Below are 24,109 nucleotides of genomic sequence, written 5' to 3'. Positions count from 1 at the left end.
TTCAGCTCTTGCCCCTCAAACTCCCCTTCCCCCATCCAATGCACATGTCCCCCCCACTCCACCCACACACTCTGGGTTCCTGACCAGGCTATTCCAGGTAGGAAGATGCTCCGCGCCTTCTTCTCCACACTACAGACACCCCTCTCCAGCCCTCAAGTCTTGTCCCGGAAGCCCCTGGGGACTCGGGCACAGGGCTCTTTTCGGCTCTGAGCACCAGATGCCCTGGTGCCTGCCCCGTGGGCATAAGCTCCCTATCAGAGGTTCAGGCTTCTCTTGTCCCCAAACCCTTCTGGGCCCTCGCTCTCCCTGCACATCTCTGCATCTCTGTGTTGCCCCAGCCCTCAGCCCTCTGCCAGGCACCGGGAAGCCTCCTGAGAGCAGTACCAGGGAACACACAGGAGGAAATGCTGCGGAGAGGGGAGATGCCGCCGGCTGGTGCAGGAGCAGAGCTGGTGAGACCTTGAGGCAAGGTCCCTGTACCCTCACTCCACCCTCTGGGCCCAAGGCTCCACACTCACCTCCCCGGGCCAGTGCAGCAGCTGTCCCGGCTGGGCGGAGGAGAGGGCCAGGGTCTTGGCTGTGGAATGGAATCTGGGGAGAAAAATAGCCAAAAGGGCTCCAGGGGCCCTGCCAGCACCAGTGCCCCGCTTCCAGGCAGGGGCATCAGTGTGCTTTTGCTGGGCCTGGGGTCTTTGCTGGGGTGGGCATCCAGGAAGGACTCTGCCCACTGAGGGTGGACAAAGGTGATGTTCCCAACAGTAGCTTCCAACTTGACCGTGGGTTAGAATCACCTGAGGGGCTTGTAAGACACATATTACTGTGCCCCACCCCTGCAGGTCTGGGCGGGCCCGAGAACCTGCCCTTCTAACAAGTTCCAGGTGCTGCCAATGCTGCTGGTCCAGGGCCCACACCTGGAGAACCCCTGCATCAACTATGAGAAAGGCAGGGAATCCTAGAATCCAGGTGGGAAAGGGCCTTGAAGGCACCCAGCTGCAGCTCCTCAGCATGCAGGGTCTGGGCACCTGGGGGGTGAAGGCAGCGTCGGGCCCCTCCCACATGGCTGTCCCCTCGAAGGCCAGGCCAAGGGCGTGAGCTGCACACAGCCGGCCACAGTATACCTGCCAGTGCCCTCAGGTAGCAGCACACAGCCCTCCTCGTCCGAGCCATCCTTACAGTCCAGAACACCGTCGCACAGGCGCCCTCTCAGGGCACACTCACCACTGGCACAGCGGAGTCCAACCCCTGGGCACAGAGGTGCCGGTGGGGACCCTGTGTGGAGGACGTATGGCTGAGGGCTCCTCCCATGGCCCCTCTCTCTCCTGCCCTGCCACCCGGGTGCAACCTGTACCTGGCTCACAGCCCAGCAGCTCCACCCGCAGGGGGACATCGCTGTGGTGGGCATCGCGGGGCCACGCCCTGACAAACCTCGCCTGCACCATCTGGCCAAAAGTCCATACGGCAGGGTCCAGGTCGTCCCAGTGTCTGGGGAAAAGCTGCCGGCAGAGGATGCTGCTGACTGAGCTTCACCTCTTTCTCAGGCTGACCTCATGACTTTGAGTGACCCCACTTTTTCCCCAGTTTTCACGGCCATCCCAGAGCCATGCCCCCAACCCTGGCAGTAGGAATTGGGCTCTCAAGGCTGGAGGGAGCTGGTCCTGGACTGAGCTCCTCCTGCTGAGCTGGAGGTGCCCCGAGGGCAAAGGCCAGGTCCCATTCACTGCTGTGTCCCCAGGGCCTGGCTCGGCACCTGGCACAGAGCAGGTGCTCCTGAAACAGCTAAGACTTAACACATAGCATGGACTGATTCCTACCGCTTCGTGCGGTTTGTCTCCAGGAAGGATGCAAACCCCCTGAGGGGAGGGCTGTGCCCAGGCTGCTCTCCACAAAGACCTGCGGGGGTCTGGGCTCCCAGAGGCCCTCAGTGAACTTGGTGTCTCCACACCCTCTCTCCCTCGTAGGTTTCACATACCTGCCCTGAGTCTGAGCCACTTGGATGGTTTCCAGCATCCATGTGACAGTGGCACCCAAGCCTCAGCTCCACAGAGCACAGTCCCTGCTACTCACCAGGTATTCAACAAGCATCGAATGCAGGCCGTGCCCCTCAGGGAGACTGGAAGGCCCTTGGGGACAAAGACTATGGAACCCACAAAAGGGCATGGTGGGCCGCTGGCCCCATCGGCCTTGGGCGGGTGGTACCTTGGGCAGGGGCAAGATGCCAGGCAGGATGTCATGATAGTCATGCCAGCGTAGACCATTGCTGCTGAACTGGAGTGAGAAGCTGGTGGCAGACGCGTTGGAAGAGCCAGTCTCTGGCACTATGATGCCTGGGGAGGGAGGGGCCAGGGTAAGAGCAGAGGTCAGAGCTGAAGGAGCTACACCTGCCCCCGACCATCACCACTGCCTCCCCTCAAGCACTGCCCTCCTCACTGACCAGTGAGGTTCCGGGGCTGAAGCAGGTCCAGCTGCAGGTAATGGGGCCGAGTGTGCCACTTGGCATAAGCATGCCCTCCAGCGTGCCATCCGTGAGGCCTGGGCTCCTGGGTGGGAGCCCCCATGAGGGCAGCCTGGGTGGGGTGTTCCAGCTGCTGGGACGATGCATGCAGGCTCCCCTCAGCCAGTCCTGCCAGCCCCAGGGGAGAATAGCAGGGGTCTGGGTGCAGAAGAGAGACAGGCTGGAGTAGGGTAGGACAGAGGGTGGCAGGAGTCTTCAGGGACACGGTGAGGAAGTTGCACAGGGAGCTAGGGGATGTGAAAGGCTCACACGGGTGACTTTGGCCCAGGGAGGGAAGAGTCAAAAGAGGCAACTTAAGATAGGATGACTCCCAGATCCTTAGGATGACCATCCACTACGTGCAGGGCAAGGAGGATGTCCCCGAGGGCCTGTTTCCCCTCCCAGATTGGACAATCCCTGGGCAGCATGGCCCCTCTCAGCACTACACAGCACTGCACACATCCCTTACCTCCTGGTGGAGGCAGAATGTAAGTGGCCAAAGGGAATCCGATCTGGGGACTGGGAGCCGGAGCTGCAGCAGGAGTGGCCATGGGCTGGACTGTCTGGTTCTCTCCTGTGGGAGGAGACTTCAGGATCAGGAGACAGAGACCAAGAGGCTCACAGTTCCTGGCCCAGCACTCAGGCCTCTCCCCACTTCTTGAGCACTTTCTCCCTGCTGACTTCCCAGGAACAACTTCCTAGCTGGGAAAGGTCCCTCCTCCTTCCCTTGGTGTGAATCAGGGGCTTTCACGTCCACTGAGTATTTAGAGAACATAGAGTAAAACTGCCAGCCTGAAACTATTTTCAGCCCAGGACCCAGCAACTGCAGTTCCTAACCCAGGGGTGCTGACACCAAAAAGGCACCTTCATGGGCATTAGAAAGGGGTTGCCTCTGGATGAAAGCAGCTCTGTGGGCTGGAGTCTAGGCCCCAATCACCAGCTAACTTGCACAGTGAACAACCTGTGCAACTGAGTATGCTGGCTCTGTTTTAACCTCAGCAACTTGTGGATGCACTTTTAGGATAAGAAAGCTGCAGCCTGACCAATATGGCAAAACTCTGTCTCTACTAAAAATACAACAATTAGCTGGGCATGGTGGTGCATGTCTAAACCCAGCTACTCAGGAGGCTGAGGCATGAGAATCACTTGAAGCCAGGAGGCAGAGGTTGCAGTGAGCCGAGATCGCACCACTACACTCCAGAGTGAGACCGAGAGAGAGAGAGAGAGAGAGAGAGAGAGAGAGAGAGAGAGAGAGAGAGAGAGAGACCTGGACCCATAAATGCATCCATTTCAAGCCTTTGTATTTTCTTATTTCATTTATAACTCATTTCTAGGCAAAGATACTTTTGAAAAGTCCGACTTAACTTTGTCTTGGCTGTTCTAAGATGAAAAGAAAAGCAACCAGAGCAACCAGATCTGAACAGAACCAGAGGAAACAGAACACCTCAAAGGTGGCACCATGGGGGAGCCCCCAAAGCACAGGAAGGCAAGGTGGACGGAGAGGGAGGGCAGAGAGAACCCTTCCCACCGTGAGGCCCCTCCTTCCCTTGGCATGCAGAACTCAGGCTTCCCGCCACCCTGAGGCTGGGGTATCCAGCCACCTCCGCTCAGTGCCCCGGTTCCCTCTCAGCGATCCCACCAATTGTCCTCCCCCGGGGCTTCCTTGTCATTTCCCAGGCACACTCACCAGGTAGGGCACAGTGGCAGCATGATTCTCCCGTTCCCTCCACCAAGACCCAGCCCTGAAGAGACACAGAGGTCAGGCCGCCTGCCTATCTCCAACCCACTCCACCAGCCTCCACACCCCTCCAGCTCTGCCCACCACACACTCCAATGCCCTCACCTGGGGGCAGCTGCCGAGCGGGCAGTAGGGTGAGCATTGTGCGGTGAGGTTGTGCAGACACTGGCACACACTGCAGGGGCCCCCACGCCAGCGTTCCCCGACACGGTGGACCTGGCCCTGGTGCTCACACCCCTCACAGGGCTCCGTCTGGCACCTGAGAAGGGACGGATATCCCTGACCTGGTGGCGGGGCTTGCTCGGGGTAAACAACTCTCCTGGTTTGCCTGGATTGAGGACATTCCTGGGACTTGGGACTTTCTGTGATAAACCTGAGAAAGTCCTGGGAAAACAGACATTTGGTCACCCTATAAGCCCACTCTGCCTCTGCACCTGAGACATTGCAACTGGCCCAGAAGAAGGTCAGGGAAGCAATTTGTGCCAACACTGCAGCCAGCGCAGCAGGTCCCAGAGGGGGCTTGGGAGGCAGCTATGGCAATAGCCCCCTGCAAGCCTCAGCCCAGGAATTCAAGCTGAGTTTGTGAAGCTGCATCTGCGGGCTCCGTCTACCCACCTTCAAGACCTAGAAAGCATAAAACTAGAGAAGGGGGAGGCCAGCAGTCCCCAAAGAGGTTCTGGGATTCCTGGGGTTTAGACAGGTAGGGACACAGGGCAGGGGTTCCAAACTGGGGCTGTGTGGTGGATGTGGAAGGGGCACACAGGAGGCTTCCAAAGTGGGAGGTGGGGTGCGGGTCAAGGTCCCTGCAGGTCCCCCAGTGGGTGGGGAATAGAGCACCTGCGTGCCTTGCGGTGGATGCCACGGCACTGGCGACCTCGGCCGGAGGGGCGGGGGTTGTTGGGGCTCCGGAAGGACCACTGGATGCTCTGACTTCCACAGGGGCCCAGACACTCAGCCCAGGGCGACCAGGAGGACCAGCCACAGTCCACTGAGGGAGGGCCAAAAGTCAGGGCCTAAAGGAGGTGGTGGATGCACAGCTGGGAGGTGGGCCTGAAGGAGGGTGGGTGCACAGGGAGAGGACTAGGGACCCCGAGGGAAGGGCCTCACCAGCACAGTCCGGGTTGAGTCGGCAGCGTCGGGGCCTCCCGTCTTGGCAGATGCAGAGCCGGCAGTCGGCCTTGATGCGTTGCCCGGGCCAGTAGCGGGCGCCGTCCACCAGGCAGGGGCACTGCCGGGGCCACACACACCACCCCTCGCTGCCCAGCACCTGCCCTTCTGGGCACCAGCAGCCTAGAGGGGGCCCAGGATGAGGCTTCCATGCAGAGGGCTGTCGCCACAGACGCACACCCTGGAGCCAGCGCCTGGGCCCAGAGCCCCCTTACCTGGGCTGCCACAGGGCCGATCAGGTGGGCACATGACCTGGCCAGAGATGTCATCACAGGTCAGTGGGCAGGGGGCACAGGGCTGGAACATCAGCTCCCCAGAGCAGGTGGCATTGGGGCAGCTGTCCTGAGGGCAAGGCTCTGAGAGAAGCCGGAAGCAGAGGTCAGAGGTCAGGGAAGGGAGCTCTGCGGAGGTGACGGCCTCCCACCAGCAGTGCCACCCTCTCTTCCACTCACTGGTCTGGCGGGTGCTGTGCGGGCCTCCGGGCAGTGCAGCGCAGGTGCGGCCCCCGTTCTGGGGTGGGTGGCACTGCCGTTGCCGTGTCATGGTGCCCCTGCATGGCTCAGAGCACACAGACCAGGGGGACCAGGCGCTCCATTCACCGTCCACTGCGAGGCAGGGGGACAGGGCAAGCAGTGGGGACCATGGGTGAGGGCTGAAGGCCTAGTGGCCTTCTTCTCCCTTCCTCTATCCAGGCCCCACCACCCCAGCCCCTCACCTGGGCAGGCTGCTGTGAAGCAGGTCTGAGACTGGTGCTCAGGCCCCGGGCAGTGCTGTAGCACCAGGAGGCCGAGTGGGGAGCAGCGGCGGCTCCGGCCCTGCCGCCCGGGCCCACATGTCCGGCTGCAAGGTCCCCACGGGCTCCAGGGGCCCCAGGCCCCACAACCCTGCTCTTCTGGAGAGGGGCCTGCCTGCCCTGACCCTCCACAGTCAGGTTGCCCATCGCACACCTGGGGAGGGAGTGGGGTCAGGGCTCCTGTGCTGGGGGCAACATGGCACTGCCGCCTCCACCACCCACTCCCACCCTCACCAGCTGGAAGCCTATGCAGGTGCCATTGGGGCAGGTGTATTCTGGGCAGGGAAGCCCTGTCCTGTTGGGGCCTCCTGGGGCTGGCAGCCCCCCTGGGAAAGAAGAGGAGAGAAAACACAGTGAGCAGGGGGTGTGAGCTGCTTCCCGGGCCCAGCCAGCAGGGCCTCCCTTAGGGAACAAAGCGTCCTCACCACAGTCCAGCTCGTCCTCGCCCTGGGGACAGTCTGGGATCCCATCACAGAGCTGCTCAGGGGTTAGGCACAGCCCCGGAGCCACACCACAGGGAAAGAGGCCAGGGCACGGAGGCAGCTGGGTGGAGCCTGCGGGCACCATGAGATGTCCTGCTCCGCTCCTATCCCTTCCTGCCCTCTCTCTGCAGAGGGGCAGGAAGGTGGATGGGAGGCAGCAGGGCAGGCCAGCCTGGGAGGAGCTGGGGCCTGTGGACAGCTCCCTCTAGGGGGAGGTAGGCAGGACCTGAAAGGTTGGCTTGCAGTGACACAAAGCGTGTGCTCAGGTCTGGTGGGGAATCGCTGATGGCGGGACCCCTCCAAACAGACACACTCCCCAGCCCTGCAGAGCCTTTGCCCACCCTCTTATCCCTTCTTGGCCAAGTGTGGGCAAAGAAAAAGCCCCTTTCTTCTCTCCCCTGAGCCTAGGTGGGAGGGCAAAAACATTTCAAATAAAGTTTCACGAAAAAGATCATGGGAACGCAAACACGGCCCAGCCGCGCATGTCCCCAAACCTAAATCGCTCTGGCTGCCGCGCCCACCTGTACCTCAGGAGGCGAAGGTGGGGGTGGTGCTCGGGAAGAGGTGGGCCAGCCGGCTTGGCCAGCGGGGGGCCGCGCACGGCCCGGGGGCGCGGGAGCCTCACCGCAGGCGTCGGGGCCCTCGTCCGAGCCGTCGGGACACTGCCGCACGCCGTCGCACAGCTGCTCGGGGGACACGCAGTGAGGGCCGCGGGCGCAGGGCGCGTCGTGCGGCGCGCAGGGCTCTTCACAGCCGCGCTCGTCGCTGCCGTCGGGGCAGTCCTCCTCCTGGTCGCAGCGCCAGCCCCGCGGGATGCACTCGCCGCTGCCGCACCGAAACTCGAAGGGGCCGCAGGGCGGCGCTGCGGGGAGCGTCCGCGCTGCATCCTCCGCCGGCGAGCGCCCTTCCCATCCCAACCGCACATAGGTCAGTCCTTCCACGCCGCCGCTCCCCTCCCTGCTCCAAGTCCCTTGGCCATTTCCTGGGCCTGGCCCTAACCCACCTGCAACCCATTCCCGAGAACAATCCCTCCTGCATTTTGCTGCCCTGTTGGTTTTCCCAAAGCTCTCCCCTGGGTCAAGAATTTCCATGAGACTCCCTGCAGCTGGGAGGGAGGCCTTGAACGCCAGGAAAGAGTGTAGACTCTTTGAAACGCCATCCACTTCATTCACTCCAGTGCCTTCGGGAGTCTCCCACTGTGCCTTGCTCCTTCCCATGCCAGAGCAGCGCCACAAATGCCTCTCTCCGAGGTTTCCAAGCCACTAGCTTTCCCACCTCTTCCCTCCAGGAGACTCACCAGGGCTAGCGCTGGCCAGGGAACTTGGCGCAGTGTCCAGGGAGCCAGGGGAGGGGCCAGGCAAAGTACCAGCAGGAGGCGTGGGCAGAGAAGGTAGGGGGCAGTGTCCCGGCCCCTCATCGGCTCCATCTGGGCAGTCCCAGACTCCGTCACACAGCTGGATGGCCCCCAGGCAGGTGCCATCGACACAGGACACCTCCCCAGGGACGCAGGTCACCTGCCCTGCAGCCAGAAAAGAAGAGCTGGCCCTGGGGCACTGCCCTGTACTGTTTGGGGTGCCCCAACTCCCACACCCTGAGGACCAACTTCATAGCAGGAACCTGGCAAAGGAGGGGGGAGGCGAAGTCGGGGCTCTTGAGATGGGCCTTGCGGGAGGGAGTGCCGGGTAGGCTGGTTTCCAGGGTGGGGACAACTCACCCAGGCAGGACTCCTCATCTGCGGCGTCTGGACAGTCAGGATGCCCATCGCAGAGCAGGGCCGGGGGCAGGCAGCGTCCATCGGCACAGGCCAGCAAGCCCTGGGGGCACGGGCAGCCCCGCTCATCTGTGCCATCTCCACAGTCATCCTGGCCATCACAGAGCAGGGCCAGGGGCAGGCAGTGGCCGGAGCTGCAAGTCATCTGCCCCTCCCCACAGCCTGGGGCGGCACAACCTAGCACGGGGCAAGCAGGCAGGCTCAGGATGCTGCTGTAGGGGCCCAGAGAAGCCCTGAACCCCAGAGGGACCAGAACACCCTCTCTTCCCTTCATCCCTCCAAGCCACAGATAGTCCCTGGCAATGGGAGCAGCAGCTAAAGAAGCCACTCCAGGACAGCTGCCTTGGCCCCAGGAAACTCAGTTACATGTGCGAGGACTGACCAACCCTGTCGCTTCCACACATGAGCAAAGACACTCACCCTCCTCATCAGAGCCATCGCCACAGTCGTCCTGGTTGTCACAAAGCCACCCATGGGGCACACAGTGCCCATTCTCTTGGCACAGGACCTCTCCCTCTGCACAGCCAGGCGCCGGCTCCTCACAGCGGCCACCGTCACCCCCACAACGCCATTGACCTTCCTGGCATGTGCTGAGCACACAGCGTCCTGGGATCAGCCACAGGCTGGGCTTGGCCCAGTGCTCCTTCAATAGGTGCCCCCCAAGGTGACCTCCCCACTCACCAGTTCCCGCAGTCCTTCTGCAGCACAGACCCCGGCGGGAAGGAGTTGCTGCCCCACTCACAGGGGCAGGAAGCTGGCTCCAGGCAGGCTCCTCCTGAGGCCACAGAGTACAGGGCTCAGAGCAAAAGGGCACAGTGGCCCTTCCCAGTCTCAGTGCCCCTCCCCTCTGCCCTTTGTCACTCTACACACCGTGCAGCAGAGTCCCCTCGGGGCAGAAGCAGCCCTCCACACAGGCCACCACCTGGCAGTGCCACCCGGGCTCAGGATGCTGCTCATGGCAGGTAGGGGGACACGTGGGGCCACAGGCCTCATACACCTGTCCCCCTTCACACTGCAGGGCTGGGAGGAGAAGAGAGAGCCTTGGATCACCGAGGCACAAGGGCAGCAGGATGCAACCACACCAGGCTGGCTGCCCAAGGTGACCACCATGGAGGGCACGGGGCATCTGGTGTAGACCTTGGGCAAGACCCCCCTGGGCCTATGTGTGCCATGTCAGCTCTACTCAGCAGCCGTTCTTGCATACATGGCTCATCTAGAAAAGCGTCTGGCACAGAGTAGGCACTCAATGCACAGCTTGCCCTTGAATGAATGAACGGCCGTCTTGTGGGACAGGAGAAGCTCTTTCAAGACGCTGAGCCTGTGGCAGTGGCAGGATTGAGCACTGGGGACTGAGGGCAGGGCACACTCACGGCAGAGCTCCTGGCTACGCCAGCGCACATGGTACCCATGCCGGGCACACTCATCTGCGTAGGTGGCAATGGCCGAGCAGAGGCACTCACAGTCACCCCCTGAGTCGCAGCTGTGGGAGGAAGTATTCAGTCCCGGCACCCCCTCTGCACGCCCTGGCACCCCCACCTCGACCCCACTCCAGGTTGTCCCCTCCTTACCCGCAGGCGTCATGCAGGCACCACTCATAGTGCTGCTGCGGGGGGACCTCTGCGTGGCATGATGCGAAGAGGGGCTGCAGCAGCGCCCCGCAGCGGGCCCGAGCCCAGCCAGCCCGGTGTGTGTTCACCTGCAGGCACAGGGTGGCGTCTCCAGCACAGTGGACTAGCGGACACCCTCCCCAGCCCTGCCTCCAGGAACCTCCCTTCCTGCTTTCCCACCCTCACTCACCACGCAGGGATGTGGCAGGTCTCCTGGCTCAGGGCAGAGGGTGCTGAGGCGCCAGGAGTGGGCGGCCAGTTCAGCTGTGGGCTCCAGGACGCCCTGGCGGCTCCGCAGATCATTACTGGCATCTCCATCAAAGTCACCACACAGCCCAGCCACGCGACCACGGAACTGAGGGGACAGTTGCACCAGGACCCGAGTCCCTGGTGGCAGACAGCATGGTTAAAAGTGATGCCACAAGCCCTTATCTGGGCCAGAAGACCCAGGGTCTGTTTTACCACCACCAGGTACCAACCCACCAGGAGGTGTGGTTACCTCTTTTGTGGGGGGATGATTGGCGATGATAAATGAAGAGACCTACATTTGGGGGGCTCAAGGTGGGAAGTAGGAGCCTATTTTCCTAACACCAAGCCAAGGGCTGGGGGGAGGGAAATTCTCCATCAGGTCAGATTCCGGGAAACCACACTCCAGGATGGACTGTGAGACTCAGGAGCACCAGCCTCGGTGGCGGCAGGCTGGGAGGGCGGCCCAGCGGCTCAGAGCCAAGTCTATATGGGGGTTATCTGGGTTTCCGTCAGTTCTGCAGAAGCAGTTAGATATGACATATAAACCAACTGCTTATATGGGTGATGGGAAGTTAGGATATTTATTTTCATTTCGCCTTTCTAAAACTTGGTATTTTCTCAATGTTTCCCTTGGTGTGGAAGGATTGCTTTCATAATGATGAAAAAGATAATTATGAAAACCTAATTTTTAAAAAAAGTTTTTTTCTCGCTCTATTGCCCAGGCAGAGTGCAGAGGGGTGATCACAGCTCACTGCAGCCTCGACCTCCCAGGCTCAAGCAATCCTCCCACCTTAGCCTCCCAAGTAGCTGAGACTTCAGACGCGCACCACTGTGCCCGGCTAATTTTTGTGTTTTTTATAGACAGGGAGTCTTGCCATGTTCAACCCAGTCTGGTCCCGAAGCCCCGGACTCAAGAGATCTGCTCGCCTCAGCCTCCCAAAGTGCTGGGATTACAGTTATGAGCCACTGCACCTGGCAAAAAACCTAATTTGGGAACTCGGACCTCTTGCATGGACTGGAAGGTAGGGGTGGCACTGGGCTGGGCATGGGGCAGGGCGAGTGCCAGCCAGGCAGGGAGGTAAAGTGAGAGCTCAGAGTCCTAGCCTGGCTGTCGGCTTAGCTCTCAGCCTAGAAATCTGCCCTGTGGAGGTGTCAGGGGCTCAGTGGAGGGAGACCAGGAGGAGGGAGGGTCAGACGTTGGGAGAAAGAACTTGGGGTGAGTCCAACCCTATAGTGCTAAGGTGGGGCACGGGTCTGATGGTTGAGGGAGGGCAGGGGCCTGACCTCCGTCCCAGAGCAGGGTGAGGCCCAGGCGGGTTGAGAGCAGCAGGAAGAGGCCAGCATGACGCAGGCTCAGCCCGGGGCCTGTGTAGACCTTGGGGGGCGTCACGCTCAGCCCATTCACTGTCACTGCCCGGCCTGTAGAGGAAGAGAGGCATTCAGGCCCTACTTGGAGGAGAGGGTCCTCCAGATCCTCATGAGGCTCTCTAGCTCCCCCACTGAGCCCTTCTTTTGCTTCTCTACCTATGTGACCTTGGGCACGTCATTAGACTTCTCTGGGACTTAATTTCTGGGAGCCTTCTGGTATTATGAGTCCCACCCAAGAGGAGAGGCACCAACCCCATGGCATGGAGGGCAGCCATGCCTGGTAAGGAGACTGCCAGCAGTGGGCAGACACAGGGAACCCCATCCCCGCCCACCTTGCACAGCTGGGAAGCTATACAGGTGTGCCCCTCCCTGGCAATGTCACCCTTCAATGTTGCAGCCACCTCTGAGCATGCGCACAACAATGCCCTCCAGACGCACGGCCAGTGCTTTGGTGCAGGTGAGACCGCTGGCCCCACAGGGCAGGTTCTGGGCAGAGACTGTAAACAGGCCACTGGCCTCTCGCACCAGCAGATACTCGCAGGCCCCAGGAAAGGTGAAGGCCAGTCCATCAAATGTCATATAGTGGGGGGCGCCTGATGCCTGGCACCGCCCACTGCACCGCTGGCCTGTGCAGTGCCACTGCCGGCCCCGGCACACGCTATGGGCAAGGTGGGGGAGACAGAGTCACTGAGGACAGGGCCCTGGGGCTGGATCCAGGGGAGGCAGCTGGTCCAGGTTCCAGGCAGTTTCAGCAGCCCTCGGGGTGGAGGGGTCCTGCAGGGCCCTCTGGCCCAGGCCAGTCTGAATACCCCAGCCCCCACCACCCCAACCCCTTCCGGTGGAGGGAAGGATGATGTATGGGGAGCCATGGGCCACAAGGCCAAAGGGTTAGAGGTCACGGCAGCTGGGCATACCAAACGTTGCAGTCTTCCTGGATGGTGGCGTTGGGCGGGTACCACTGCCCACTGTGACGGCAGGGACAGAGGTCAGGAGGCACACAGCGCTCGTCCTGGGCAGAGGGCAGGAACAAAAGGCACCATGTAGGGGCATGAGGGGAGCAGGGCAGTGCCCTGGCTTAAGGAAGGCCATCCTGTTCTCCCACGCAGCTCTTTCTTGGACTCACCAGCAGCACCATGCCGGGTGGACAGACACAGCCATCAGCACTGCCTGCAGGGCAGGAGTGATTGGCGGTAGGGCTGTCACAGGTGAGGAGACAGGCACCAGGGGCATAGACAAGCTCCCTGGGGCAGAATGCCTGCTGTGGAGGGCAGCGGTGAGCTGTGCAATTCCAGAGGCCCCTTTCCTGGCAGACACTGCAGGAGGTTGAGAAGGAGTAAGAGGCAAGTCTAAGCCTCCAGGGACCTGATCTGACCTGGTGAGAATCTCAGGAACCCAGACGCTTGCTGGGTTCCCAGGTGTCCAGATCCCATCATGTTGAGTGAAAACCAGCCCTGATGCTGGAGACCTGTCCATCTCAGCTCCCAATACCCAGTCACCAACACAGGGAGCTGGACTGTTTCCAGCACCCTGACATGCCTGGGATAGACATTGTCACCCTTTCTGTCCCAGCTCCAATAGGGCCATCCTCCAGGCTCTGGAGCAGGACAGAGGTATTGAACCACCCTACTCCTAGCCCAGGTAGGAGAGGGGTTGCATTGAAGCCTGCATCCTCAGCCCCCACCTTCATCAACCCTGGATCCTGGTCCTGCCTGCACAGATCCATAATCTGCCTTCACTTCTCTTGAACAAGCTGTGTGACTCTGCAAGCTGTTTAGTCTGTCTGAGCCTCAGTTTCCTCATCTGCAAAATGGGAACAATTTTTCCACTTCTTACTTTATTAGGTTATGGTAGGAAGTAAAACTAGATAAAATGATGCACAGGAAAGTGCTTTATGGACCCTAAAGTGCCCCACGACCAAGGGGAAGTGATCAGTACTCTGTCACCTCCAGCGTGCATGCTGCCACCAACAAGGCTGCACACTCCACCCGTTATCTCCCAAGCTAGCTCTTCATCCCCACATTCTTCCTCTTGCCCCAAAGGTCGCTGCCCTCACCAGCGGTTGCACTCCTTCATAGTGGCACTACCAGGGGCATAGCGACGGGCTCCGAGCTGGCAGGGGCACAAGCTGGGGGGCACACACTGGCCCTCAGGGTCCCACAGCAGCCCCAGAGGACAGTTACAACTGGCCACACAGCTGCCCAGCTCCCCACAGTCCTCTGGCTCCCCGCAGTGTTGACCGCATGCTGGGGCACACTCTCGGTACTCCTGGCCACCAGGACACAGAACAGCTGGGCACAGGGACACACACAGGTCAGGGGCATAGCCACCGCTGGCTCTCTCCACCCCCTCTGAACCCCACACCCCACATCCCCTGTGCCTCTGCAGGAAGAAAAGCCCAGCAGTCTGCCAAGGCTAGTGATGCACCCCGGGCCCCCAGCCATTCCTGGAAGGGGGAAGGGCTAGGGAGGAGGGGAGGAGCCTGGGTAGGTCTGGCTGGGCTGAGCGAACTCACGACAGAGGGTCTGGTTCCTCCAGGGATGTGAGGCACCTTCCTGGGCACAGCGACGTGCATAGGCAGACAGCACCGGGCACAGGCAGTCCCTGCCAGGGTCACAGCCACACATGGCTGCCAGGCAGCGCAGATAGAATGGCTCCCTGTCCACCAGCCTGTGGCATTCCTTGGGAGGAGATGGGGAAATGGGTCAACTTCTCCTCCATGGAGTCTACATCCCCTTGGTCCCCAATAGCACCCCTAGGCTTGTGTGGTCTTCCTTGACCCTCCCAAGAGCCCAGGCGGAGGGCAGGGAAGGTGTTGGCCCATCTTACGGATGTGGGAGGAGCCCAACCCAGCTACCTGGAAGACAGAGCTGTGCAGGATGGCACAAGCTGTCTCTGCAAAGGTGTGGCGCTGGGAGTGGGTGGTGCAGGGGGAGAGCGGGGCACTGTCCCCAGAGGGGCATCTTCCCTTGCCGGCCACCTGGAACTTGCTAGCAAAGGCAGCAATGCTAGTTTCCACATCTCCGGCTGGTGTCAGGAAGTCGTCCTGCTGGTTCTGGGTGAAGGTGCCACACAGACCCTGCACCTGGGCCACAGGCACGCGTGTAAGACAGCCGAATGCAGTCCCACCCCACCCTTGCTCAGCCACCCACCTGCCTCACTGGCACACCTGGTGGGCATGGCGGGGGTCCAGAGTGATGTAGGCTGCAGGGTCAGACAGTCCCCAGAGCACCTGGGCCCCAGGCCAGCGCAGCAGCAGGAAGGCAGAGGAAGTTCGGCGCACACTGAGGCCGTCAGCGCCAATCCAGGGCAAGCCCACGTCCTGCCCATTGACCAGCACAGCTCCTGGAACAGGGGACCTGGTGATGGGGGTGGGGCACGTGGAAGGATAGGGCTGCGAGAAGGGAAGGAGCTTGGGTGGGAAGTAGGAGGTCCCGTGTCAGGGTGGGCTGCTGGGGACAACTAAAGTGTCCACCCTACCCCTGTGGCCCAAGGACTACCCTTGGCACACAGATTTTCCAGTCCCTCACCCTCATGATCAGTGTGTGGGAGGAGCTAGATAGCGAGCCAGGAGCTGGTTGGGGAGGGTTGGAGGGACCCTGCTGAGAGTGGCCTGCCCGGTCTGGTCATGCCTCGAGGCCTTTCAAGCTCTCATAGCTGCATGACTTGTATTTGACCCCAGGACGGGGCAGAAGATGCCTTGGAATCTCTCCTCAGGACTCTGTGTGTCTGCTTCAGAGATGAGAGGGCCAGGGAAGTTGAGGCAGTGTGCTCAGGAGCAGGACTCTGGGGAAGAGTGTCTGGACTCCAAAGCCATAGGGTAGTGTGGAGGGGGAGCAGTGACCGGAGGCCTGGGACTGCGCCAAGAGTGCAGAGCAGAGGCTACCTGAGTCCCTGAGCTGGATGTGGGTGTCCTCCAGGGAGACAGAGATGGCGTGGAGGCAGCTCCCAGAGTCACAGGCCCCATGCTCCAGTAGGATCAGTAGCTGTCCCTTCACATAGTCCTGGGGCAGGCAGGGGGAATTCAGTGGGGCCAGGCGGGCCGACTCTCTCTGGGGAGGCTTTTGGAGACCTTCCCTACAGACCACCTTCAGCGCGCACCTGGAGGCAGCTGCTCACCTTCCGGCCAGCCAGACTGTCTGCCAGGTAAGGGGCTTCGTCCTCACCATGGGCCGGCATGCATGGATGTTTGTGTGTATGCATGTGCAGGGCCATGGATGTGCACACAGGTGTCATGTGGAAGTATGTGTGTGCATGTTTGTGTGTGCACGACTGTGCGTAGGTTAAGTGCGTGTCCGCATGTTAGGGTGAGATGACTCCTCTCTTTCCTCCTCATGGGCATGTATGTTCTCCCGTATGTGTGTGCACATGTACACACGTGCTACATCTACATGCACATATATGAGTGTGTGTCGTGTGTATGTCTGTGTCTCTCTGTGTGTACCTGGATCCATGTATGTGTGTGTGTGTGCATACAAGTCTCTGTGTGTTGGTGTATAGCCTGTATGTGTGTGTGTAAACATGCAGATCTCTGTGTTGGTTTGTAGCCTCTGTGTGTGTGTGTGTGTGTGTCTCTGCACATGCAGATTTCTGTGTGTTGCTGTGCAGCCTGTGTGTGTATGTACACACATGCATCTTTGACTGTGTTTGCTGGGGGAGATGGCTGTCCTCTTCCCCCACCATGGACAGGCACAGCCTCTCTGAGGACTGTGCTCCCAGGACCTTGTCACCCCCATCACTACTTATGAGAGGAGTGGGAATGGTCCAATAGTTCCATGGAGAGATCACTCAGGGGGCCCCAGATGATTGGGAAAATCGTGGCCTGCACCTGAACTTGAGAAGTGAGCTCACTTCATTGGGGGAGGTTTAGGGTGGGAGCAGGGCCTCTTATTTCCCCTGCATGAAGTAGCCTGTAACAAGCCCAGCCGTCCCATCTGTGAGAGACACGACTGAAGATGGGTTTTGGTTAGTGGCCCTGGGCTGGGTGGTGATGACAGAGGGACTTTCACAGGGAAGCCGGGGAGGAGGCGAGAACCCAGCGGGAGGCCTGAAGGCCTGTGACAGCCATGCCCCCAGTGTTGGTTCTCCCTTGGCCTTTCCTGGGAAGACTCTGGGTTTCCCTTATTTATTTAGGGGTTTCCTTACAGTCAGCCCCACTGTGCCCTTTAGGAGGGCCCCTACTCTGGCAGAGTGCCACCCCTGCAGACCGTCCTCTGCCCACCTGCACCAGGCTGTAGCGGCAACCTTGACCGCCCCGGAAGGAGTAGCTCCGCCCATCAAAGGTGAGGTAGTGCCCATCCCCGCCCACGGCACACTCGGCGGGGCATAGGGCCTGGGCACAGTGCCAGCGGCCATCCCTGCACACGCTGTGGACACGTAGATGAGACAATGAGCTCTGGCATCAGGTCCACACTGAGGGGGTGGAGATGACCCCTGAGCTGGAGGTGACCCCCCAAAAACCCTTGCTCCTCCCCTCCCATGGAAGCCCCTCCTGCTGAAGGGGTAGAGGCCAGCCGGCAAGGCCATCAGCCACGCCAGCAGCAGTCCCAGTATCCGAGAGGAAGACCCAGAATGGGCTGGAGGCTTAGGGGAAGCAGGTTGAAGAGAGGGTGTAAAGGGAGGGATCCGAGGGTACCACATGGCCACCAACCCCCAGCATGGCTCAAGAACCCACCAGGGGTTACACAGCTGGCGCACGGTGTCACGGGGTGCATAGCGCTGGCGGCGGTAGTAGCAGGGGCAGTGGGCGGCAGGCACACAGAGGGTGCCGTTCCAGAAGAGGCCTCGCGGGCACTCGCAGCCGCTCACACACTCTTCCCTGCAGGACTCCTCCTCTCCCTGACCCACCGCCTCGCAGCTGGGTGGGCAGAGGGAGGTGCAGTCGGAGTAGAGCTGGCCCCCGGGGCACAGGCGCTCTGTGGGCACATGAGTGAGCTGTAGTCCCCCGCCAGACCCCAGTCAATCCTGCTGGGTGGGGAGGCCCTCAGTCAATCCCACAGCGCAGGGAGGCCCAAGTAATACCACAGAAGCCAGGTTTCCTCCAGCGAATGTGGATGTGCCGCCTGGCACAGGCCTGGGCATAGCTGGCAAAGGTGGCACACACAGCCTGCCGCTGCCCCTCTTGCCTGCTGCCCACCATGGCCGCTGCGCAGTAGGCAAAGAGACAGGCCTCGTGGTACTCAGCAGGGGAGACCTGCAGGAAAGGACGGCCCCTCAGCAAACAGCCAGCGCCTCCTGCCTCCTGCTTCCATCACTCCATGACTTATAACCAAGCGGATAGGCCCCAGAAGGGACCTCAGAGATCACACATATGAGCCATCATTTCCCAGAAATAAAGCCGAGGATGGAGAGGTGGGGGTTTGACAGATGGTCCAAAATAACCCACAGGCAGGGCCAGACCAGCTTACTGACACTTCTTTAGCACCCTCCCTTGGGTGCCAGACACCACCCCCACCCCACTCATACCTGGGCATGGCACTGCCCGAATGGACCTTCCAGCAGCTGATGGCACACGTCCTGGGCTTCAGCCCGCAGGTGGCCAGGTTCTACGTCTGCCTGTGTGAGCCCCAGGGGGCCGTCACAGCCCTGGGCCACCTCCACCGCATCCAGACACCCAGGCTGCAGAAAAAGGACATCAGACCAGGCGGCAGTGATGAGGGACATTAACCAGGACCCCAGAAAAATGCCTCCTGCTCTCACACAGCACCAGGGCCCCACCTTCAGGCCCACCGCCCACATCCTGGGGCTGGGGAGAGAGGCGAGGTGGCAGCCCCACACTGGGCTGTAGTGGTGGGAATAAATGACTGACTGGTTCACCGACACTGGCCTCAGATGGCTAGTTCACGGCAGGCAGCCAGGCTTTCTGTGGGACCCCAAGGCCTGCCCTCCGCCCCTGAGGATCTGGAAGAGGGCCAGGCCCTGTCCTAGGGAACAGGCCAGCGATGAAACCAGGACAAGGGCTTGGAGGTTCAGGAGTCAGGAGCCAAGCTGAAAAGCTGGGAATGGGCAGACAACTGGGAGGGAGGGGCCCCAGGGGCAGCCTCACCTCCGAGTCAGGGAGCTTCCAGGAATTTCCAAAGGTGGCTGCTAACATGGCCAGTCCTCCGCCTGGCTCCATGAAGTCATCTGAGAAGGGGTGAGGCAGGGGTGCTGGGTCTAGGGCCTCTGGTCTTCCCTTCCCTGCTACCCCAGCAACCAACCACACCCCACTTACCCTCTGGTTGGCCATTGTAGAGCCCACAGAGGCCTTGTGTCTGTCCCCAGAGCTCGTGGTCCACAGAGATGGAGATGGAGCCAGCCCTGTCCAGCCGTACCACGACTCCCAGGCCCCCTGACAGCACCAGCCAGTCCCCTAGCCACTGCAGGCTCAGCCCTGGGCACAGAAAGAGGTCACTTGCCCCCTGCAGCCACAATTCTCACCCTTTCCACTACCACAGCAGGGCTCAGCTGCGCAGGGATGGAAAGGAGAAGGGAAATAACTCACACAAGTCTCACATTCTAGAGGGCTCTGCACTTTATACCAAAAGTACATGCTTTACAGCAGAGTGATTGATTTCCATCACAACTCTCTTTGAGGAGCTCATGAAAGCTGCAGACGCTCTCTGGAGAGAGTAAACTTCGAGTGAACTATGAAACACACGTGCATGTGCACACACACGCATGCACACATACATGCACACACTGCACCCGTGCACACACAGGCATACATGCAAGAAGCTCACCCCCACCTCACCCTGCAGCCCAGCCAGACAAAGGTTCTGTGAGGAGAGCTTCCCATTGCTTAGCACCAAAGTGCTACCTCACAGCACTCCTCTGAGGCTGGTGGGGAAACTGGGACTCGGACAGTTAGGTAGAGGGACTTGTCTGAGCTGGTGCCACGAGAGTTTGGTGGCGGTAGTTGCAGAGGGTCGGGACCAGGCCTGGTTCCTCCCGGCCCCTCACTAGCTCCCCACTTCAGTGCCTCCCAACAGCAATGGCTGGGGGCCCACCGTGGGCTCATTCCCAAACTGCCCCCTGCTCCTTTTCTGACCCTGCCTGGAGGGTGGAGAGACTGTCCCAGAGGAGCACGTGGGGGCCCGGGCAGCCTCTTGCTCCCCCAGTGCTCTCACCGTGGAGCAGCCAAGACTGCCCTTCAGGTACCAGCTGCCCCTTCACAGACACATTTCCAGCCTGGATCAGCACCTCCTCAGGTCCCATCGTCACCTGGACCTTGGGGAGATGCATGGTGGAAAAGGGGGCCGGGGCTCTCTTCCTCCCCTGTCCAACCTCCTCCCATGTGGCTGCCCCATCTCTCTTCCTCACCAGCTGACAGTGTCCAGGCTGGGGACAGTGGTCCCCGGGTGTTAGGTGGACAGCCCAGGTGGAGTCCGCAGCACCTGCCAGCAGGTAGGTGCAGCGGCCCAGGAAGTGATAGTGGCGTCCATCAAAGGTGCGGTAGTGGAAACCCGACCAGGAGGCACAGGTGGCTGAGGGACGCTGGTGCTGGCTCCAGAGCTGGCCCACGGCCCCTGCCAGGGGCTGCAGGAGGGCTGGAGAAGAGGCACCACCTGGGAGAGACACACCAACTGTGAACCTCTGAGTGTGAGGCAGAGGTGGAGGGCGAGGACACAGGGCTCCCGGCACAGCGGGAGGCAGGCAGACAGGGCATGGTCCCTCTAGTGGGCCAGGGAGCCAGTATGGGCCCTGTAGAGGGCCCAGCACAAGAACTCCACGTGGGAGTGCCTGGGGAGGCGGAAGGGGTGATGGCCAGGACTGTGCCTGTCTGGCAGGCTGGAGTCTGCAGACACACCTGGCAGGTGTCGGCTGGAGCAGCTGAGACAGGCTTGGGAGCTGCCATCCCGCCAGCTTCGTCCCCAGGGCCAGGCGCAGCACTCCTCCAGGCTTCCTGCTGAGGCATTAGCTGAGCCTGCCTGTAGCTGGCATTGCCACATGGCAAAGCAGTGGCCTCCAGGACTGGCTTTGGCAAGGGCTGCAGTAGGTGGGGAGAATGGGGCAGACCCAGGCAATGAAGATGGGGTAGCCTGGAGTTCTCAGCCCGGCCCTGGTTCTCTGCCCGAAACCACAAAGTTGAGCTAACATCCCCTGCCCAGGACTCCCAGAAGGTACCACTTCCCCAAACGCACTCAGGTGCTTACCCTCAGCGCAGTGGGCACCCCCCCAGCCTGGGCAACAAGCCCTCACTGTCCGGTTCCGCTTGGCAGGCCGGGTTTCTGGAGGTCTGCGCCCACCGAGCCGGTGGAAACGGGGAAGAGATGTTAGCGTTCAGCCCAGTCCCACCCTGGGGAGGGCTGGGGACATTCAGTTTTGTCAGCTACTCTAATCACATCATTTCCCCTGGCCTTAATTTCTCCACATGCAAAGTGAGAATAATGTTGGGAGGGCAGACCACGGGGATTGGGGCGGGAGATAGAGGGAGTGGGCTTCGGGCCTCTCCCTGTCCTGCCCACCGTAGTGCTCACTCACCCCCCAACCTAATCTCACACACTCCACCCTTCTCCAGGCCCACTCCAAACCTACGTCCCAAATCCCTGCTTTCTCCAGGGCCTCCCTACTCTTAGGATGTCCGGCCTGTCACTCCTTTCCGGCCCAGCAGACAGCCCAGGCTCTCACCCTTACTCACTTGTAGATAGGACAGAGCCCAGGCACTGGGGACCGGGTGAGCCCTGCGCGGACACTCCAGGGCAGGTCCAGCCGCCAGCCCAGGCGGCTGTAATGGTCGAGGCTGGCACAGGGTACCAGGTCCTCCTGACGGGGTACTACTTCCTCCTCCACACGGATGGTCTCTGTCCACTCACACCACCGCCTGCCCATGATGGGGAACCACAGCTGCCGCCACCATTCCCTCTGTCACCAAAAGCCCTGTCCTGTGACCCCACTCCCGAGGGGTGTTAACGAAGTAAGGAGGAGAGGATGCTAAGGCAGGGAGAGACACTCATGGGAAGTGGCAGGGGTGGAGGGAGGACCCCGGGGGTGGGGTGCATGGAGTCTGATGCTCCAGAGGGTCCCTGGGCATGTGGCGGAAGGAGGACCCTTGTCAGAGGGGTCCAGGGTGGGCTGCTTACCCATCAGCCAGGGCCCACACCATTCCAAAGAGGAGGGCAGGGAGCAGCATGGCACCCTCACCCCCAGGGCACCTTTGGGGAACGTGAGGCTTGGGCTCAAAAGAGGCGATACTGCAGAGGGGGCACAGAGAGGCCAGCGGCGCTCTCTCCTGCCCCACGCGCCTCCCCGCAGCCCAGTGGCCAGTCCTGGGGGCTGGGGAGGCTTTATTCCAGTCTCATGCCCCAGGGCACCAGCTGCCCACAACCGGATTGGACCTGCCACACCAGCCCCTCAGAGGCCAGCTCTCCCTGGAAACAGTATCCTTCCTGTCCCCTCCCAGTGCATCTGTTTCCGTGTGTGTGTGTGTGTTCACACTCTCAGGCACTACCACAAATTAACATGGGGCTCTGGGCAAGCCACCCTCCCTTTCTGGGCCTCAATTTCCTTCCCAGTAAAAATTTCAGGGACTTCCCAGGGATGCACAGATAGGACTCAGACTCCAGTAATCTTTGAAATTGTATGTGCACATTTTTCTGAAGACAGTTCTATAACTTTTATTAGATTCTCAAGAGGGCCATGACCCCATGAAAAGGTTAAGAGCTCCTGGGCTAAATGACCGATGGGGTCTTCCAGCCTTGAACTTCTGCCTGGATGGTGCTCCCCTGCCTCCCGCCCCTCTCTTGCCCAAACTCAGGAGTAGGGGGCAGTGAGCGGGAGCGCTTCCAGGGTAGCTGGGGATCCTGAGTGTGTGGAGATGGGTGGGGAAAATGTAAGAGTTCAGTTTCTTATTGTGACCATAAGAATGATTATGTATGGCTGGTTGGGCCCACCCTGTCTCCTTCTTGGAGGGTCTCCTAGAATCTCTGGGGTCTAGAACTGGGAAGCCTATGCTGAGGAATGAGAGGACCCTCTGGAAGGAGTGGGCAGGGGAGCCAGCTCCCCCAGCCCTGGGGTAGAGAGCTAAGCCGGATGAAATAATCCGAAAGTCCGGCTGGGAGGGGCAGTGACAGGCTCCACAGGGGAATCCGGGGTCCATCCTGGTCCCAGCAGAGCTCCAAGCACACCCGGACACCGGGGCTGGAATGCAGCCTGGCTCCAATTCCACGCCCCTCGGTCTCCTAAACCTGATATCCCTCCCAGCATCCTGTAGTCATTCCACCTGGGGGAGGAAGGCGGCTGCTGAGAACCAGAGCTGGGCGGGACTCTCCTCCTGGGTTCACCATTGGTCCCGGGGCCAAAAAAGGGCCCAGAGTGAGTCTCTTAGGGGGTCACGGATGGCTGGGATCAACTCCCGCTCTGGAGTCCTTAGAAAGGGCCACATGCAACCCAGTCACCCTCCTTTCCTGTTTTACACACATGCACACTCTCACTGTAAGTCTCACAACGCTGGCACAGGTGCTCGGCCACACCCCGGCACGCACAGTGACACATGCTGCTCCAGGGGCTCCCTTCATCCTGGAGGCAGAGGAGCCTTCACAGCTGAGCTCGAGGGATGGGCGCTCTTCCAGGCACTCATCCTTGTGGTGGGCTGTGGTAGCAGGAGCTCAAGGACCATTCACACCCTCCCCTTCCCACCCTCTTTCTCAGCTCTGGATTCAAACCGGGGCTGATCAGGCAGCACTGAGATTGGGAAGAGACCCGAGCTGGAGCCACCCTTTCCAGTAAAGGGGCAGGAGGGAGGAAGCTGGAACCCAAGGGAGTTTGGAGAAAGTTCATGGAGAGGAGACCGGGATCTAACAGTCCAGACTTCAGCACCTCCGGAGCTTTCAGGAGTGGGCGCAGTGGGAACGAGGCCGAGGAGAAACCTCGTAACCTGGGCAGGGAGGGCGAGTGGAGTCCCCTGAGGAGCTGGGGCTGAGGGCTGCCCTCCACATCTAACTCCAGGTGGTGTCCGGGCCAGCAGGCACCCCAGCAATCGTCTCCCGCCCAGAGAGCCCTCCCCTCTCTGCAGCCCCCTCCCAGACCCTCCCACGGACCCCGCCCTCAGAGTCTCCGCCCAGCCTCGTCCCAGCCTCGCCCCCTGGAGCTCCAGACCCGGCCCGGCCTTCTCCCAGGGGACCTGGCTCAAAGTCCTCTTCCCAGTTTCTACTTCGAAGGACCCGTTCTCGCAGGCACAGGGGCCCAGCCCTCTCTCCCGTCTGCCCCCACGGCTGGTTTCGAATCCGGTCCTCGGGGCTCCGGGCGAGGGGCTGTGGGTCTGGGTGGATCCGGGCGGAATCCGGGTGGAGAACGGGGGCGGGGCCAGAGTTTCGCAGGCCGACCCCCCCGTGCCGTCCTCCCGCGGGAACGCGGCGCTGCACACCCGGCTGGCACCGGCGACTTAGAGACGGCAGTGCACGACTCGCTGGCTCCCCCCCGACACGCCCCCTCCTCGTTCCCCCAACTCCTCCTCGCCCACCCCACCC

The 24,109-nt window shown here is 60.9% G+C and overlaps 1 protein-coding gene across 2 annotated transcripts in view; it reads right to left on the bottom strand.

Moving 5' to 3' along the window:
- Positions 1 to 24,047, bottom strand: part of SSPOP (SCO-spondin) — a 60,067-nt gene extending 36,020 nt beyond the window's left edge. Inside the window, exons 1-45 of one of the 2 annotated variants that reach the window (XM_065542729.1) lie at positions 23,061 to 24,047; positions 21,283 to 21,465; positions 20,798 to 20,880; positions 20,452 to 20,631; positions 19,965 to 20,209; positions 19,772 to 19,871; positions 18,877 to 19,035; positions 18,709 to 18,788; positions 18,129 to 18,281; positions 17,685 to 17,856; positions 17,338 to 17,578; positions 16,885 to 17,029; positions 15,550 to 15,667; positions 14,833 to 15,008; positions 14,521 to 14,748; positions 14,179 to 14,344; positions 13,720 to 13,954; positions 12,790 to 12,979; positions 12,581 to 12,675; positions 12,068 to 12,324; positions 11,583 to 11,717; positions 10,240 to 10,436; positions 10,011 to 10,138; positions 9,813 to 9,922; positions 9,313 to 9,462; positions 9,124 to 9,217; positions 8,863 to 9,032; positions 8,386 to 8,619; positions 7,969 to 8,190; positions 7,297 to 7,533; positions 6,615 to 6,743; positions 6,424 to 6,515; positions 6,112 to 6,343; positions 5,849 to 6,001; positions 5,612 to 5,752; positions 5,337 to 5,519; positions 5,067 to 5,217; positions 4,335 to 4,488; positions 4,179 to 4,233; positions 2,961 to 3,065; positions 2,432 to 2,650; positions 2,197 to 2,324; positions 1,349 to 1,493; positions 1,119 to 1,269; positions 519 to 591 (exon numbers count right to left, since the gene is read on the bottom strand). In XM_065542729.1, coding sequence (XP_065398801.1) covers positions 519 to 591; positions 1,119 to 1,269; positions 1,349 to 1,493; positions 2,197 to 2,324; positions 2,432 to 2,650; positions 2,961 to 3,065; positions 4,179 to 4,233; positions 4,335 to 4,488; positions 5,067 to 5,217; positions 5,337 to 5,519; positions 5,612 to 5,752; positions 5,849 to 6,001; positions 6,112 to 6,343; positions 6,424 to 6,515; positions 6,615 to 6,743; positions 7,297 to 7,533; positions 7,969 to 8,190; positions 8,386 to 8,619; positions 8,863 to 9,032; positions 9,124 to 9,217; positions 9,313 to 9,462; positions 9,813 to 9,922; positions 10,011 to 10,138; positions 10,240 to 10,436; positions 11,583 to 11,717; positions 12,068 to 12,324; positions 12,581 to 12,675; positions 12,790 to 12,979; positions 13,720 to 13,954; positions 14,179 to 14,344; positions 14,521 to 14,748; positions 14,833 to 15,008; positions 15,550 to 15,667; positions 16,885 to 17,029; positions 17,338 to 17,578; positions 17,685 to 17,856; positions 18,129 to 18,281; positions 18,709 to 18,788; positions 18,877 to 19,035; positions 19,772 to 19,871; positions 19,965 to 20,209; positions 20,452 to 20,631; positions 20,798 to 20,880; positions 21,283 to 21,465; positions 23,061 to 23,158 — 7,092 coding nt within the window. In that variant the 5' untranslated portion in view covers positions 23,159 to 24,047. Of the gene's footprint in view, positions 1 to 518; positions 592 to 1,118; positions 1,270 to 1,348; positions 1,494 to 2,196; positions 2,325 to 2,431; positions 2,651 to 2,960; positions 3,066 to 4,178; positions 4,234 to 4,334; positions 4,489 to 5,066; positions 5,243 to 5,336; positions 5,520 to 5,611; positions 5,753 to 5,848; positions 6,002 to 6,111; positions 6,344 to 6,423; positions 6,516 to 6,614; positions 6,744 to 7,296; positions 7,534 to 7,968; positions 8,191 to 8,385; positions 8,620 to 8,862; positions 9,033 to 9,123; positions 9,218 to 9,312; positions 9,463 to 9,812; positions 9,923 to 10,010; positions 10,139 to 10,239; positions 10,437 to 11,582; positions 11,718 to 12,067; positions 12,325 to 12,580; positions 12,676 to 12,789; positions 12,980 to 13,719; positions 13,955 to 14,178; positions 14,345 to 14,520; positions 14,749 to 14,832; positions 15,009 to 15,549; positions 15,668 to 16,884; positions 17,030 to 17,337; positions 17,579 to 17,684; positions 17,857 to 18,128; positions 18,282 to 18,708; positions 18,789 to 18,876; positions 19,036 to 19,771; positions 19,872 to 19,964; positions 20,210 to 20,451; positions 20,632 to 20,797; positions 20,881 to 21,282; positions 21,466 to 23,060 lie in introns of those variants that run through there. The other variant, XM_074036290.1, reaches the window with a different exon arrangement.
- Positions 24,048 to 24,109: the final 62 nt, after the last annotated feature.

Source organism: Macaca fascicularis, chromosome 3 (genome assembly GCF_037993035.2).
Source record: "Macaca fascicularis isolate 582-1 chromosome 3, T2T-MFA8v1.1".
Classification (NCBI taxonomy): domain Eukaryota; kingdom Metazoa; phylum Chordata; class Mammalia; order Primates; family Cercopithecidae; genus Macaca; species Macaca fascicularis.
The sequence above is the reverse complement of the archived record's forward strand: the minus strand, read 5'-3'. Positions and strand labels throughout refer to the sequence as shown.